The 17,458-nt window shown below is 42.1% G+C and overlaps 1 protein-coding gene across 1 annotated transcript in view; it reads right to left on the bottom strand.

Moving 5' to 3' along the window:
- The window catches only part of LOC307228611 (CUB and sushi domain-containing protein 1-like), a gene marked incomplete at its 3' end in the record, with an annotated part of 336,038 nt that overhangs the window by 39,706 nt on the left and 278,874 nt on the right, over positions 1-17,458 (bottom strand). The window contains exons 41-50 of the mRNA XM_079998326.1: positions 15,888-16,004; positions 15,503-15,712; positions 10,989-11,177; positions 10,189-10,366; positions 5,966-6,111; positions 3,017-3,097; positions 2,806-2,919; positions 1,074-1,190; positions 619-690; positions 383-529 (exon numbers count right to left, since the gene is read on the bottom strand). Coding sequence (XP_079854452.1) covers positions 383-529; positions 619-690; positions 1,074-1,190; positions 2,806-2,919; positions 3,017-3,097; positions 5,966-6,111; positions 10,189-10,366; positions 10,989-11,177; positions 15,503-15,712; positions 15,888-16,004 — 1,371 coding nt within the window. The remainder of the gene's footprint in view (positions 1-382; positions 530-618; positions 691-1,073; positions 1,191-2,805; positions 2,920-3,016; positions 3,098-5,965; positions 6,112-10,188; positions 10,367-10,988; positions 11,178-15,502; positions 15,713-15,887; positions 16,005-17,458) is intronic.

The raw sequence follows: 17,458 nt of genomic DNA, 5'->3' as shown, positions 1-17,458 counted from the left end.
ATGCCCACGAGGTAAATTTATTAGACGGACACACAACACACACAGACACACAACCAGCACACACAGGCGCGCACACTGGCACACACAGGCGCACACACACACACACACACACACACACACACAAAGATAACAACATTTCAAAATGCCATCACTTTACCCAATCTGTTTACGTCCAATGAACTGGGAAAACAGCAGGTTAGGTTTAAGGTAATTGAAAACTTCACTTTCCTGGATAATGACTAGTGACTATTCCAAGCAGTGTCAGTTCACACTCCTACAGTAAAACTGGCCTGTGCCCTAGTTTCCAGCCCATACTGTAAATACAGTATATATATGACTGAAGGATATGATATAAGAACATTATTGTAAGAATAGTATGTACCTGTGTATCGGATCTTGAATCCTCTCTTGTTGGTGGCGTGGTCGGTAGACCATCGTAAATACAGCTGGTTGGTCTTTGATGTGAAATTCAGTTGAGATGAGTGGTTTCCACTCAGAGCAACCAAAAGAGGGCTCTGTCCTGAAGACCCTGTAAAGTAGACATGATAAAGAATGTTGTTCTTGCACCGATGCCTCATCAGTACGGTTGTGTGTGCGCGTGTGTGTGATTTTGTATACCATCAAAAATCTCCAGTTCATCAAATTGTTTCTCGCTGTGGAACATCTCGACATAGATATTGATCGTGTAACCTGGAAAAGAAGGGAAATAAAATTATTGTTACGATCGCGTATAAAACAACCACCAAGTAAACACTAATACGCACTCCATGCCAGGCCGACTCTTGATTAATCCACTGCACTCCTTCCTACACACACACACACACACATGCGCGCACCCACACACACACATATTTTTATCCTTTCCCAATACACCTGCATAATTCACAAACAAATCATTATTCATACAAACAAACTCATTTGTTTACATGCACGGTCAAACATACATACATAAATATGCAGAAGAGAAACAAACATAAATGCCTTTTTGTGTAAGCATGCACACGTGAGGCATCTACAAACACACATGCGCACACACCCGCACACACGTACATGCAGACGTATAGACAGCTCACCTGGCAGCATGCGCAGCAGCCAGGAGCATGTCTGGCTGTTGGGGTAGTTGCTGGGAAAGCCTGGACTCAGAATGACCCCTGAGGATGAAGAGCGGTCCTCGTTGGCTGGACATTGGGCTTCAGGGGGAAAGAGAAGAAAGTCAAAATAGATTACTTCTGCAACATTAACTTCATTATAGTTTCACTTTCCCTAGTCCCTGGTCTTCCTTTTGCTCTATATCCATCCATCCATCCATCCATCCATCCACCCATCCATCCATCCATCCATCCATCCATCCAACCGTCCATCAGATGCACCAATACAATTTTTCTTCAGACTGAGAATGACTTCTGTGTGTTCACTTTTTTGTACTTGACAATATAATGGGATATTTGACTGAAACAATTAATTCAACTTCAAAGACTATTATAATGCAATCAAAGTTTAAATACTTGGCGTGTGAGTGCTGACATAGTTTTATTATTATTATCATTATTATTATTATTATTATTATTATTTATTTTCATTGTGTTTATACGGAAGCTCATTTCATAGGTAAACCAAAACAGGTGGGACACTATAATGATGAAATATAAAAACAATGCTTAATCTCAAAATTACAATTTGGTAAATTGAAATGATGTGATAGTATCTCATAATTAAGACTTAGGATCTCATAATAATAAATCATTACATTATTATAATGATTATAATCATAATGATTAATCCGTTTTTTTCATAATTCCATATGTTTATCATCATCACTTGATTAACATACTATTTGTTAACAAATCAGATATAACATTTGGCCTTTGCTGAGTAGAAACAGAAATGTAAAACTTTCCCCGCATAAATCTGCCTGTTTACCTTGTTCCTGAGCAAAATGCAGACACTGAAGAACATCTTTACAAATGCATCAGACTGGTTGCGGCCCACACAAACACAACTAAAATCGAAGTTTTTATTAGCGAGCACCAGACCTAATTCAAAAAGCTTTGGCTCAATCTTCTTTTGCTTTTGAATGAAAAAAAAACATGTTGGTTCTCATCAGCGCTAAGATCTGTGATTATTTAGAAGGCCGGGCTTTGGTATTGCACAGAAATTGAAACACATTTTTGACAAAGAGTCTCACAAAAACCATCAACTAGGTGCCTCAAGGTGTTATTTAACGCTGCTTTCTAAAACTGAGATGTTCCTTCCATTGGTTTGATTGATTGATTTTACTCTGACATTTTTTTTATCCTAAACTTTATTTTAAATGTATTGAAGTCAACATTATAACAATGTCCTGATTGAAAAATAAGCTTGATATACACATATCAATATAATCTGATGCATTCCATTAACCACACCAAACACAGACATCAGGAGTCCAAAACATCTAGGTAGAGGCTGTTTTATTACATTTATAGTGGGCTTTGGATATTTTTCGTGGGTTTTTGACCTGTTTCACATCTCTTCTGTCAAATATTACAAATTATCATAATGGGCCAAAGTCCAAGGTCAAAGTAAGTTGACTAAAAACGTGTGTATCTTCAAAAAAGCCAAACATTCTTAGGGTTGTGGATGTATCTGTAGCCTGGCCTGGTGAATGTGTTCTAAGTTTATCAGCTCTTCTTTGACTGTACTCATAAAGACATTTCTTTACTCGTGAAATGGAATAATAGAAGGGGTGGAACATCTGCGCCATCGAGCGAAACGGGGACATTTGGTGAATAGAGTGGGTTTGTGAGGCTACTGGTGCTGCCTTACCTTCACAGATTGGAGGTGGCATTTCGAAAAGCAGGTGAGAGTTGAGTTTGCAGGTGAGCTCTGCCTTCCCCACCAGCGTGTATCCAGGCAAACAGTGATACTTCACCACATCTCCTGGTGGAGGCGGAAAGAACGTTACTACGTACGTTCAATTATTAAGGCTATACTTGTGAGAACAGGCGAATAAAGAGCAGTTATTTAAGTTGTTTACCTATTTGGAAATCTTCATCTTCATAGAAGAGCTCGGCATTCTCCACAGACGGGGGAGAAGGACATTTCTTTAAACGGTAGGCTGGCGAGGGGAAAAATAAAAGAATGTGATGAAAAAAACATATTTTACCAGAAAAAGGTAACTCAAAGTCACTTTAATTTGTCACATGCCATTCTTGTGTAAGAATTATAATTCAGTGTTGCGAATTCTAACGGAAGAACTACACCAGGTACGTAGGCGCAGCGTCCCAGGCGCATCTATGGAACAGATGAAACATTGTCATGACGGATGCTCTCCCCATGTGTGGGGCTGGGGGTTTTACCTGTTGCTCGTTGATTGCTCTAACAAACAACAGGCGTACAGCCACCCCGATCCCGGGCCCAATTACCTAGACCCGAGACAGGTGTAGCTGCTTAAACCACACCACCCCCACATCATAACCACCAATGCTTTTATTGCTCATCTTTAGACTGTCTCACAATATGTCCTATGATCTCTGCATACACTTGTTAAACTAAGTCTTGTTAAACTAAGTCTCATTATTGAAATTGGTCAGTGGGATGTGTTTGTACTTTGCTGCATTACTTCTGTTTATTACATGCATGTTTGTTCATTGTATTTAAAATGGATCTGGATCAATAAGCAAATCTGACAGCAGCTCGAGGTCTCTGGTGCAATGTAGGCTATATATAAATATAAAACACATTTAAAATGATTGCTTTTTAGGTCTTTATCCTGCTGTGTTATTTTTATTCTGTTGGTAGTTATCTCTCTTTCTGTCCTCTCCCCAATGAATGTAGTCCTGTGTTGCCCCCGTCTTGGTCTGTCTGTCCGTCTGTCTCTTTCTCTGGCTCCCGCTATCTGCCACTCTGGTCCTGCCACCGCCTACCTGACGTTCAGCAATCAAGACAGCTGTCTTCAGCTTCCTCGCCACCTGTATACAACCTGTTCCCCGTTCACTCAGTCCTTGTCAGATCATTGTTGTAATCACTGCGTCAATACTACCGCATCGAATCCTCGACGTCATCAGACTACCCGCCCTACTCCACCAGCCTGCCCTGGTCTGTCCTGCCTGACCTTCCTGTCCCGATTTACCTGCCTGCTTGACCTTTGCACGTCTGCCTGCCCGTCGCGCATTACCTTCCTGCCCTGATCTTCCTGCCTGTCCGACCTTCCCAGCCCGCTGTGTAATCTCCTATCCCCCCTTCTTGTCTCCCTGCAGTAAACCCTTGCTCTTTTGCACCCACTCCTGAGCCGCCGTTGTGTCCTGTATTTGGGTTTACCAGACAGCACTTGAGACAGTATCGTGACAGACTGCACTCTTTACAAAAACATTTCTATACCATTTTATCTTGTGTTTCTATGGAAGAGGCCTCGCTTCGCCCATTCGCAGTTGAAACTGCGAATGGGAGAAGCTGCGAATGTTGAAACTGCGAATGTACTGCGCCAACGCGCCCGGTGTAGCTCGGGCGCAATGTGCACAGATAACACATCAACATTTCTTCTGTCATTGAACAAACAACACCGATTTAAATGTTCCCTATGACCGCAGATTAAACAAAATCATTTTAAATGCGTAATACATCCATAACATCGCATCATAATATCAATATCATTTAGATCCCTGGGCTTTTACGCCCCCCCCTCATTCTTTCTAAGTTGGAAATTGCCTCTGACTGCCCTGGCACCGTGTAATGTGTGTTTCTGAGGCGAGTACTACGGATGAAATCCCTGTCCGCGAAAAATAATCTGAGCCACCTCCCTGAAAATAGAACTGTAATCCCATGTCTGCCAGGTCTGCATGTGCTACTGCGCCGTGCCGGTGGATGAATGTGTGTGTTCCTGTGTGTGTGTGTGTGTGTGTGATTGTACAAGAAAGTGGAAGTGAGGGTGTGTACCTACATACTGTATATGTGTGACCGTACGTTTAATTTACGGTGTGACTATTAAATCTTGTGTGTGTTTGCCTGCCGCTTTTGTGTTTCGCCCGGCGGGGATTGGTGCGTCTGTTCGTCGTTTGTCCGTTCGTCCACACGAATCGTGGAGGAACTCCACCGTCGTTATTTTATTGGTCGACGCCGGCGTTCGGCGACTTGCCGTCCAGACTTGAGCGTAAGACCTTCCCCATGAATTTGTTATGCAAATCGAACGAGCGAGAATAACTTGTATTTCGAGTTTGAGTTAGTCAAGCGTGGATCTCTTGGAACCCACTGGTCTGTTGGCGAGACAATTTTACTCATTCTCATTATCTGTACATCTGTTACCAGTAAAAACGGACTCAAGACACGTTATTAAATACATTCAATTATATATTCTGATGATCAGCTGTGATTCAGTAGGAAGCTGAAAAATAATCACAGCCATTACAACAGTTTTATGAAAAGGGTTATGATTTCCAAGTTATGGTAATTTGCAATTACATATTGTGATAGTTTGTTGTTTATTCAGTTCCGCCAACAAAAATAGTCCCCCCAGGATTCCATTAGTTAACAAAAGTGTTGCTGAGCAACATGTTAATGGTTCTCAGACCGCCGGCTAGCTAGCGTACTTTACATTAACCTGTTGGCGAAAGCAGGGTGATAAATGCAGCAAAATGCCCGTGCGCTGTTGTACAGTGCGTCAGCCCTCATGGAACACTCCTTGTCTGACATTCAACCAGAACCGTTGTGTAAAAACCATCTGGAGGGTCAGGGTTGCAGGCGTACAAGCTGGCAGGCATTCACAACACTTTAACACATAAAACTATCAAAAAAAGTTACATCAAAACGACTGAATGAAATGAAATACAATTTACTCAGATTTTAAACCATCAAGATATATATACCTACAAAAAAAAAAAATGAACAGAAAATGAGTCCCTTATGGTTGTGTGTGTGTGTGTGTGTGTGTGTGTGTGTGTGTGTGTGTGTGTGTGTGTGTGTGTGTGTGTGTGTGTGCGCGGGCGCGTACCGTGGAAGTTGAGTATGAAGAATCCTCCCGTGGAAAAGTCGGAATGGAAGCGGACCAGGACGCTGGAGCTGGTGCTGTAGGCCGACTCCAGCGCCGTGTTCCCGCTGAAGACTCCTAACTGGGGGGTGGACACATCCGGACCGTCCCTGGAGGAAGAGCCGGAGACAAGCGAGGTTCGAAATCAAATCCAGTCGACGCGCAGATTTTCTCAGTGTTTCGATAAAGGCTTGGCTTCAAAATATCAAAGTGGCTGTTTTAGTGACTAGAAATATAGCAGCCACATTACTATATTACTCCTTTACATGTTTTCAATGCTTAATAAATAGCATGCGTTTTAGCTAGCATTTTTTTAAGCCAGCTTTTAGCTTTATCTCGTATTGCGCAATAATGAATAAACCTCAGTGCGAGCATTCGACACACAAAGCCTTGTTGTTGTAGTCACCGCTATGTGGAGGAAGCGCGTCATCACAATAACGCACACATCACATAGAAAACATGGCTCAACAAAAACATGTTGTAGGGTACATTCACTCATGATTGTGCACTCGCACGTCATCCGCTCAGCGGTGCAAACCAGGAGAAGAAGGTCGAGACTGAGGCAGAATTGGAAATATATATATTTTTTTCTGAGGGTTTATTTTTTTTAATACAAAATAAGCTGTATATAATGCAACAATACAACACGGACACTATTCAGATACGCTCAATGTGGGTTCGACGCTCAGCCGCTGTTATTCGTGTTGGAATATTTGTCCAGATTGTCGATTATATTTCGGTCAGTCGAGATAAACTTAACATTTGGCTGATTGTATTCCACTGTTTGAGGCTGCAGACTGTTGGAAACCCCCAGAACACTGCATCTACAACAAGTTGGAGATGTTTAAACTCATTAAGAAAAAGACACACTTTTAGTCGATGCCTTTGATCACTTTGTTTCCCAAAAACAAAAACAACCAAAAAAAATGGGGCTATGATGTCACATTCCGCATGTTCACTGCAAACCTTTGCAGCAAATTTGCGAGAAGACCTTGGCATGAAGTCCAAGGGTCTTCAAAAGATATTCAGCCCCTAAACTGTTTTCATGTTACATAGTACATTGTACATTGCACATCACGCCCATTGACAAGATGAAGTCCAAACCCTTTTCAACAATTTACTGAAAGTCTCTTAACAGATTTTAAAAGTCTACCATTTGCAATGATAAAGCCTCTTTAGCGCTCTGCGTGCTCGTCACCTCACCTACTCAGCCACCGTGGATCAACCTCGAAAGCTTCCACATGATATCCTTCGTGAGGAACGTAGACGCAGGGAAGGGTACAAGACCGTCTCAAAGGTGCTGAACGTACCCGGGAGCCCGATTGTGGTTCACGATATGTGGGAAACAGGTGCAACCGCAGCCACATTTACGAGGCCTTAATGGCACCAAAGAAGAGGACACTTGTTAAGCCACGGCGTTGGTGGCTTCACCACATGGCGTTGCACAAAGACCGCGCTGCCCCTCAGCCAGGTAACACAAACAGGATCCTGTCATGTTTTGGCAACGCTTTTCGGCACATCGACCCGGTGAGGACCGATGGGAAGATGAGAGATCCGGGATATAAAAAAAAAACAACAAAAAAAAAAAAACCTGCCCCCTCTGCCAGAAAGCTTAAACTGAGGACAAAGGTTCGCTTTCCTGCCGGATTTACAACCCCAAAGCTCACTGCCACGGCAACGCCGGCAAACCCACGTCCTCGAAGGCCCGGTCGGAGTCCTTACCTCATCTACCATCTGCGGCAAGACCTCAGAACTGTTTTTTCAACGCCGCTCTGAAAACGAACCTGGCACAGCCTGAATGGTTTTGCAAGGAGGAATGTGCAAATGCTGCTCCGTCATGTTGAAATTTACCCAAAAGGACGACAACCAGGCAATAGTAAGCTGGCTTGTTGCTATAGCCGGCGATTGGAACCCAGAACGGCCACTTGTCAGTTGTTTCACTTGATTAATCAGCACCTCTCGGTGTTGTCACAACCAATAACGGAAGTCCACTCACCGTTTGGAAGGAGCGGTGGGATTCTTCAAATAAAAGAGTCGAATAAGGATAGCTTTTGGGAGCCCGCCAATTTATTTGTATTTATTTATTTTTTTACTTTCAATTCAAGGCTTCCATTCTCTATGGAACTGTAAACGTCATAAATACTTTCAATAACGTAACAAAATATTCCTCGGTGATTTCTATGACAGTCTTCAGAAAATATCTATTTTCACATACTCATCGCTAATTAAATCTCTTATCTCTTGATTTCAAGTTCAAGTTTCAAGTTCAATTAGGGAGCATCGGACATCCTATCTTGTTCAGATTTAAGTGTCGATGGAAGTAATGTGAAGCAAACTATGCACATATTTTAACGAGTTCCACGGCTCAGTTCAAGTAAGACGAAGTCTTAGCGGCGATAAAACATTCCCATAGAGCATTGGTCAAACACAGTTACATTCTGTTTGACGTGGCTTTTGGTTTGATGTTTCTGAGACAGAACATTTGAAAAATCATTTTGAATAAATCATTAAAAAATTTCATTTAATCTCCACAATTAAAGTTTAAGCTTTGATGACTGGAAAGTCAAAAATATCAAGCCCATTCATACTACGTATGTAAGGTGTGAAACGTGTTGCCCCAGATCCACATAAATACGTCTCAAACCCCTGAAAAGAATACTCTGTGAAAAGTGGGCGACATTAATGCATTTCAGCGCACTGGGGCTGAAAAATGTGACATTAAGGTAGACTCTATCCCCGTTTGGTCCCGTACACTTGAATGAATGTGGTTGGATTTGGGGATTTGGAGTCCATGCAGCGAATGCACTAATCTCATATGTATTTGTACCATGAAATCTCAAATTCTGTTTGCATATATTTTCCAAAACATATCTTTTAGAAAAACACACGCAGAATTACGTTGCGTTTGAAAAAAAAAAAAACAACTTAATGCCAAGACCAAAGTCTCCTGCACAGGGGAGCAGCGGCCCGATGGAGATGCATTACTTTCCTACAGCCTTGCCTATCTGCCGAGTCTGTGGAGAGAAGGCAAACTCGCTGAAACATAAAAGTCCTTCCCCAATCCCAAACATATTAAATGCTGGTGGGTTTTAATTGTCACAAATCCCAAACAAAACCAAATCTAAATAAAAATAAAAATAAAAAAAAGTAAATCTATCATTCTGTTAAAAAAACATAACAATATAGATCTAAACCCAATCTCATAAGTAGCAGAGCACCTTTCAAAAAAACCATAGCGCAAAAAAATCTAACTTGTCAGATCCCATTCAGTACAATGGGGTTTGTGAATTTCACCCTAGCAATCCCTTCATTACACTCCCCACTCCCACTCCTGACTGAACCTCATCATTACTGCCAGAGCTCCCCAGCCCTCTCCAGGTCCAAGATCGAATTGGTCAGTGGTCCCATTGCAAATTCATTACTCTCACACTCCATGTATTACAATCATAGCTCCACACAGAATTCCATTATTACCGCAGGAGTGTTTGTATGTGTCACACAGCTTGACTCTCTATGTGTGTGCGCGAGTGTGTGTGTGTGTGTGTGTGTGTGTGTGTCTGTCAGGAGTCTATGGGACTGTGATCCCTTATAACTAGACCAATATCCATCCACACGGCATGGTGGATAAGCCATGCCGTGTGGAAGAATATTGGTTGGAATGACTGAAACAGTGAAAAACTGCTTGTGCATGCCCCTCACCATCGATTGCGCACTTGCCTGAGAGTGTGATGGCGGCCATGCACACTTTCCACGTCATGAAAAAGGTGGTAAGATGTGGTCAGATGTTTGCAATACTTTAGGACGTTATCCAAGTGATGTGCCTGAGTGTGTTTCTCAAGTTGAGGAAGATGTAATCAGCATAACTCTGAGCATGTGTTGTTATTAATGTAGTGTGTGTGTGTGTGTGTGTGTGTGTGTGTGTGTGTGTGTGTGTGTGTGTGTGTGTGTGTGTGTGTGTGTGTGTACAATATGCATTTTTTGTGTGTGCCGCCAGTATGGTATTACAGCAATGATACAATGACCAAGAAGATAAGAAGAAACTATGGAAAAATGATTATGTACTTTCATGTGTGTGTATTAGTGTGTGTGTGTGTGTGTGTGTGTGTGTGTGTGTGTGTGTGTGTGTGTGTGTGTGTGTGTGTGTGTGTGTGTGTGTGTGTGTGTGTGTGTGTGTGAAACAGACTTACCAGACAGCGATGTAATCAGTGACAGGCTCAGTCTGCAGCAAGGTAAAGTTGATGTAAACTCCATGTCCATGGGGAACAGTGATGAGCCACGTGCAGTCTTGGGAGTTTGGGTATTCATTTGGGTACTGCGGTGAATAGATTGTCCCATTGTCAGCTGAAATGTTGTAGCCACAGGGAGCTGAGGGGAGAGAGGATAAAAATGTAAAAAGGACTGTGATAATGAAAAGTAAATCGCTCAGTCAATCACAATCGTTGGACTTTTTGTGGAAAAGGAATTCAATTGGAGGAAAGCGATAGGGTTTTATTTTGATTTTGTTTCGTTTCTTTGTTCATTCCTTCTATCCAAGCAGCGCCCATAAACAGGCTGAACATGAAAGACAGCTAGCAGGGGACAGGGCTTATGTAAACATGTACTGTTTCATACGTGAAGAGTAATGTAAGTGATACAAATGTAATTGTTATTGATCGTAGTTAAATCTGTGGCAGTTCCTCTGGCCACGCGCCACCAGAGTTGCGTTTTCAGGGCCCACCGACACAGAGACACAGCTAGCGATGTTGCAAACACACCAGTTTATTGTGGACAGTGTCAAGACGGAACAAGCCGGTGGCAAATGGAACATTGTCATGACAGAGGCTCTCCCTGTGTTTGTGTTGGAATGGGTTATTTACCTGTTGCTCGTTGACTGCTCTCACGAGCAACAGGCGTACATCCACCTCAGTCCCCGGGCCCAATTTACCAAGGCCCAAGACAGGGTGTGGCCGCCAAAACCACAAAACGCCCCGGCCACAAAACGCCTTACCCTCGCAGCGCGGGAAGGGGTGGTTCCACTTCCTATTGGTTCCATGCTGACATGTCAATACTGGATGTCCAATCAAAACGTATCCCGGGTAGCACTGGAAGGTGATCGATTGGCCGGCACTGTAGTCGTTGTTGATGATGTCTCCATTGGGGAACGGGGATGGGTCTTGGCAGTTTTGAAGTTGAAAGGCTGAGAGAGAAGTAATAGTTTTAAACATCTGTATATTTTTTTTAAGTTATCAAATCAAAGTGCAAACAAAACTCAATTAAAACCTTAATTAATGCAAATTAATTTGTTTTTAACATTTACATTAGGGTGCCAATCCCGAAGATTTTCAATTAAATAACTGTCTGTTAAGTCACTATCTATCACCGAATGAGGTAACACAGAGGTGATTGAGCCTATGGCCCACTGATGAAATCCCTTGCATTTGCAGTATTCTGAGTAGTTAGTGACCGTTTTCCATTACCCAGCAGTGGTTGCTCCAGGCGCTACTGTATCTACCAACGGACTGACGTCACACAGGCAACACTATTTGGATCTCTTGGAAGTGTGGTCCAAAAACACACCTGCAATTACCCCTTTTCGCCATAGATGCCTCCAAAAACTTTGTACAGGTGTTCGTTAGGTTATTTAGAGATATTTAAAAAGCGTACGGGTTGGATAGGAGGGGGAAAAAAACATTTGTGTTCTCTTACAAAACTTTTGGGTTCTCCCAAAAAACCTTTATGTTCTCTTGCAAAACTTAAAGATGTTTCCAGGAAACTTTTGTGTCCCCTCATAAAACTTTTGTATTTTCCTGCATTATAGAAGAGACTTCTGCTTTCTTTTGTTGGACCTTTGACTTTTCCCTCAGTATGTACAGTGGTAATAACAGGAAATAGCATTTTACTTACGGATAGAATCAATTGATAGTCTACTTTGGGAGAAAATTAAAAGGAAACAGTTTGTTTACAAAGGGAAATTTCACCTTTAAATAAAGTGGGCCATCTCTTAGTACCACTCTCCACAAAGCATCGCAGCATCAAGACTTTGTGATGGAAAATTCCCAAATTAAAGTACAGTGGTACCTTGAGTTACGAGCCCACTAACATACGAGTTTTCCGAGTTACGAGCCGTCGTTCCGTCGATTTTCCGTATTGATTTGCGAGCAAAAATTTGAGTTACGAGGAGCGAGCCTCAGGTGCACCGCCGCTGGTGGGCGTGGCGAGCGAATGCGGCCAGCATCCCGCGTCTCACTCCTTCACTTCACGTGGTGACCTGAGCGTGGAAGCATCTCTTATGTGTTTTGTGCTCGCGATTTGTGCTTTTTGTCCATTTATTTTGCCAATTTTTTTTTTTTTTCGAACCATGGGTCCGAAAAAAGTTAGTGCTGAGAAGAAGAGGCGGATGACGTGCATTGACTTAAAGCGCAAAATAATAGAAAAACATGAGTGAGGTGTGCGTGTGATGGAATAGGCGAGGCAGTACGAGCGTAGTACTTCTACAATATGTATCGTACTGAAGCAGAAGGAGAAGATAAAGAGTACTACACCAGCCCAGGGCGTTAAAATTATGTCTACGCTGCGGACCGCTCTCCATGAAAAGATGGAGAATCTGCTGTTGGTGTGGTTGACGGAGAAGCAGCTCGCAGGAGGTAGCATGACGGAGGGTATCATCTACGAGAAGGAAAAAATAATCTACACATTCTCTTTTATTGTGTTTTATTATGTTTTTATACAATATTTGTTATTTATAAATACATTTTTCTTATTTAAAAACACGTAACAAAAAAAATCGTGGTGTTTTTTGGGGGCTGGAACGGATTAATGGCATTTCAATGAATTTCAATGGGGAAAATCGATTTGCTATACGAGCAGATTGGTTTACGAGCTCTGTCACGGAACAAATTAAACTCGTAAGTCAAAGTACCACTGTACTTGAAATTATCATAAAGAATGAATACATGGCCAAATCCAGACTGAAATTAGAAGGCAACTCTAAAAGGTCAACCCTCTAATAACCTTCTTATTTATTTTTTTACTAAATGAGGGAGGACAGCATCCGCTTGCGTCCACCCTCGATTTAACCCCAGTTTGTTAGATTAATTTTTGAAATTTGTCTTCATAAATAAACTACCGAATAGACGATCTATGACTGCCAATACACGCAAAAACAAGGCGAGGACGAGCTTGCCCGGTCTTGGAGCTGGCAGCTGACTTTACAAAAAAATTTATATAAATATAAATATTCTTTGTGAGGAGCAAAACTTCTCCAGAGACAGTCTGGGAGGAAGAAAACAACCTACTTTCACCCAATAAATACATTCTGGAATCATTTTTTTCATAGTAATAAAAACAATTGCCATGCAATTTTGTTATTAATTTGTTTTTATTATTTATTTAAGCCATCACTGACTTATTGACTTCCTTCATTTAAGAAAAGCATTTATTCTGAAACACCGCTGGTTGAATTCCCTTCAAGCATTTTCACACGTATTTATTTTTCTACCACAATCTGTTTTTCAAGCTCCACTCTGTCTGCTATTCTTTCTCTCCATCTATTTCCTCCTCGGTTCCTCACCTTTGTGCTCTCTTTCTCTCTCTCTCTCTCTCTTCACACATTCACATGGCATGCCAGCCCTTGCTTGTGGAAATGTCAGTATAACATGTCTATTTAGAGCAGAACCGCAGCTGGCCCCGGTAACCACCACACTCAATTTCTCTCTTTTCTCCACTTTGCACCCTATGTTTTCACTCCATACTTCCCCTCGTCTCTTTCTTTTTTCTCTATGACTCTAACCCCAACACCTCACCGTTACCTTCTCTATCTATACAGTCCTTGCTGGGGAGCTGTTAACCACATTTTTCTAACCAAGCTCAAGCTGACAGCAATCCTATTTTTAATAATGTGGGCATGTTCATGCTTCTAAACAAAAACATGATTGAATATATATAAAAAAAATAAAAATAATAATAAAAAATAAATAAATAAATATATATATATATATATATATATATATATATATATATATATATATATATATATAAATGAATTGAATGATTGATTTAATTCAGTCGTGCTCTTTCCTTTCTACATGTTTTAAGTAATACATACCGTCTTTATGGACAAGATGACATTGACCATGTATGGATGTAATCATGTAAAACAAATATTTGTGTCTATGTAATGAAGCAGGAAACTTGTTAAAAAAAAAGAAAAAATTACATATTATATATAAAATATTTTCTCTTGTTTAAGGACTTACTTAATGCATTCATTTAGTTACATATTGATTATTGCTTCCATCTTTACATGGGTCAGTTATTGAGTAGTTTTTTTGCAGTTTGTCAAAAAAATGCAGCGACAAGGTTGATGACATTTCCCATTGGCCTCTCTTCACTGTTTACAAGTTTAATTTACGGTTGCGTTCAAGTTTGTATTGTACATTTTTAAACCACGACATGGCTGGCCACCACGTTATATGTTGTCACCTCCTCTGATTCTGCTTCACGTCAAGGACTCTCGAATCCTCTGGTTTCGCCAAATGCTTTTGTTGGTCCCAACGTCGCGGTTCAATTTAAAGGGGTTTGTGGATAAGAGTAGATACGGTGAAGAGTCCAACCCATTGTATTAGGTCCTGCTCTACTATGGACACCTTTAAATTCCCTCTTAAGACCCCTAAGGCCTTTGAGTTTGCACAAGATATGCAGTGTCTTAATGTTTCTCAAGTGCAGCTTGTCTCTTGTTGCGTATGGTTCTTTGTCCATTGAATGTATTTTATTTTCCTTATTGGAGCTTATTGGACACTTCGTTAGCTAAACCCTACAAGTAATGTGCACTTGGTCCTCGCAGTAACTCAACAGAATCGAAAAGGAACGATTGTTGGGCTCCAATTGTTGCTCCAAATAAACAGACCTATGGGGTTTCTGCAAACCACTGTTGACAGATCCGCCTCACAGTGTCGGCCTAGCAACTCATCTCCTTTAACACCGAACAAAGCGATGTATTACTCATTCTTTGAGTTTGGAGTGCACCTCAGCCAGGGATAAACATTTCACAACGTCCTAGTGTGCGAGCAGGGTCAGCTGTTAAATGTGACAGTATTGATCTGAAGTGTTTTGTTGTGGTGGATAAAAAAAAAAAAATGACGCTCAAAATGATCTTTGACACATGGTTGTCACGACGCCTTGAGCGCAGCCATGGGGCTCGACTGTTTTCCAAGGGCCACCATTTAAATTGAGTCTATTGTGACCAGTCAGTCGAACACAGCTCTCTCGGTAAGGAGGAATTTTACACTTGACTAGAGAGATATAACCGTCCTTTCTGTGAGGGGTGAAGCAGTCTTCAGACCTATTTAAGCTGTGAGGAGTGCGCAGCACACAAACACGGCTCGCTGGTCGCCACGAGTTTACCTGTTTAGTCTCACGCGGAGGAGAAAATAAAAGTTGTCATGCAGCGACGAGCAGGTCAGGTTTTTTCCGCAATCCGTATGTGATCCGATCCACCCACGTTCATTAACAGTCTTTACTTACCCTGGTATGTCACTTTAAACCCTGGCCTATTCTCTGAATGGTCACTGTAGAAGTGAATGATGGTCAGGTGGGTGGTGCTGAGCAGCGGCGGTGGAAGCTGCGTTCCCGTGAACTGCCCGATGAGAGCGGAGCTGTGCTGCGGCCCTGCCCTGACCTCCAAAAAGTCATGGTTGTCCTCCGACGAGAAGTTCCGGAAGTGGATGTGGGCTCCTGGAATACGCAAACGATAGAGGGATATGAAGAGTGAGGGCAAAACACAATAACAACTCCACATCAATATGCACAGCTGTCTGTTGACTCGGTCCTCAGAGGAGAATCTCGGATGTGAACGGATGTACACTTGCATATCATTTCCCCGAATTGATTTCAATCCCCTAATACTCACCATATCCACTTGGCAGGGAGATTTGCCAGGTGCAGTCAAGATTTCCAGGGTAGTTTCCAGGAAAACCAGGACTAAGTATCACACCGCTCATCTCAGACAACAGCCCGCCACAACGGGCTGAGGAAGGAAGGGAACACAGACACATTAAACACATGAACCACACGGTCAATGTTTCCCCTACCGGCCACCAAATAATCCCGAATACCCTCCTGCTCAACAGAGGAATTAGATATTGCGTGCATCAAATGTTTACTTCACTGTTTTACTGTTTTTAGAATTGCTGGTCTTTTCCAATGAACGATCGCCCACTATTTATTTCATCAACAAGATGCCGGTGCGTAGAGCTGCCGAGGAAACGAGACTAAACGCCAGGAGAGTGTTGTTGCTGGAGCAGATGTCATGCACTCTCAGGCATTTTGCCGCTGACCAGGCTTGCTGCACGGTGACTACATCCTAGAATGCACCTAATTCAGTATTTATCTTCCCTGCAGATGGATGATGCAGCGGAAAACTCAGAGGAGTTGAAAAGGTGACTCGTCATCATTTTTTTTAAAGAACATAATTGCCACGACAAAACAGACAACTTGAAAGATCCTTGCAAAACTGTGGTCCAGTTGTGTCTCCAAAAACAGTGAAGGGAGAGAACCTGGCAATACATCGTTATGATTTCTGGAGGAGACATTCGTTCCAAGATGTATCGGATATCTGATATCTATCTATCTATCTATCTATCTATCTATCTATCTATCTATCTATCTATCTATCTATCTATCTATCTATCTATCTATCTATCTATCTATCTATCTATCTATCTATCTATCTATCTATCTATCTATCTATCTATCTATCTATCTATCTATCCATCTATCCATCTATCCATCTATCTATCTATCTATCTATCTATATTAGGGATGCCACGATACACAGTATGTAATAGAACTCTCTCAGTGCCAAAACTCATACTCAGTACATACACCACACAATAGGCCTCGGGCTTGCGGGATGGGTGGAGTGCGAGCTAGGTGGGTGGGGATGTGGCGGGTGGCTGCAATCTTGCCCGTCACACTCCTGCCCTGACGTGCTTCTCCTCCGTCCCAAAATTTGAATCCCACTCATATTAGCCTGGAACACATACACTTGCGTCACCCGTCCACCAGATGCATTGGCGCAGTGTGCTGGCGCCTTAAGTGCTGCTTCCTAATAAATCAACTGTTGCAGCTCCACCAGCCACATCGGCCGCGCAGCATTTCTCTATTTTTGCGCGAGACGTCCGTTTTTTTTCTTCAACTGCGCGCGGCTACGCAGCCTTTTCAATAGAAACACGAAATAAAAACTTCATAGAAATGTTTTTGTGAAACATTTAGTAAATCAACAGCTTTGGTAAATCATTTACGGTGTCCAGTCGAAAAATAACCCCCTGCGATGGCCGTGTCCCATTATTTAGCCCCACGCTTTTGTAGGAACATATTTGTCATGTTTTACAGTTTTATGTTTCGTTAGGTTGCCGTCTCCTGGCGCTGCCAAATGTTTCCCCCTCCAGGTAAGAGATATGCTATGCTCCTCCCTCGCCG

The sequence above is a fragment of the Zeus faber genome, assembly GCF_960531495.2.
Source record: "Zeus faber genome assembly, chromosome: 3".
NCBI classification, from domain to species: Eukaryota; Metazoa; Chordata; class Actinopteri; order Zeiformes; family Zeidae; genus Zeus; species Zeus faber.
Note: the sequence above shows the minus strand (reverse complement) of the source record. Positions and strands in the feature narration are given on the sequence as shown.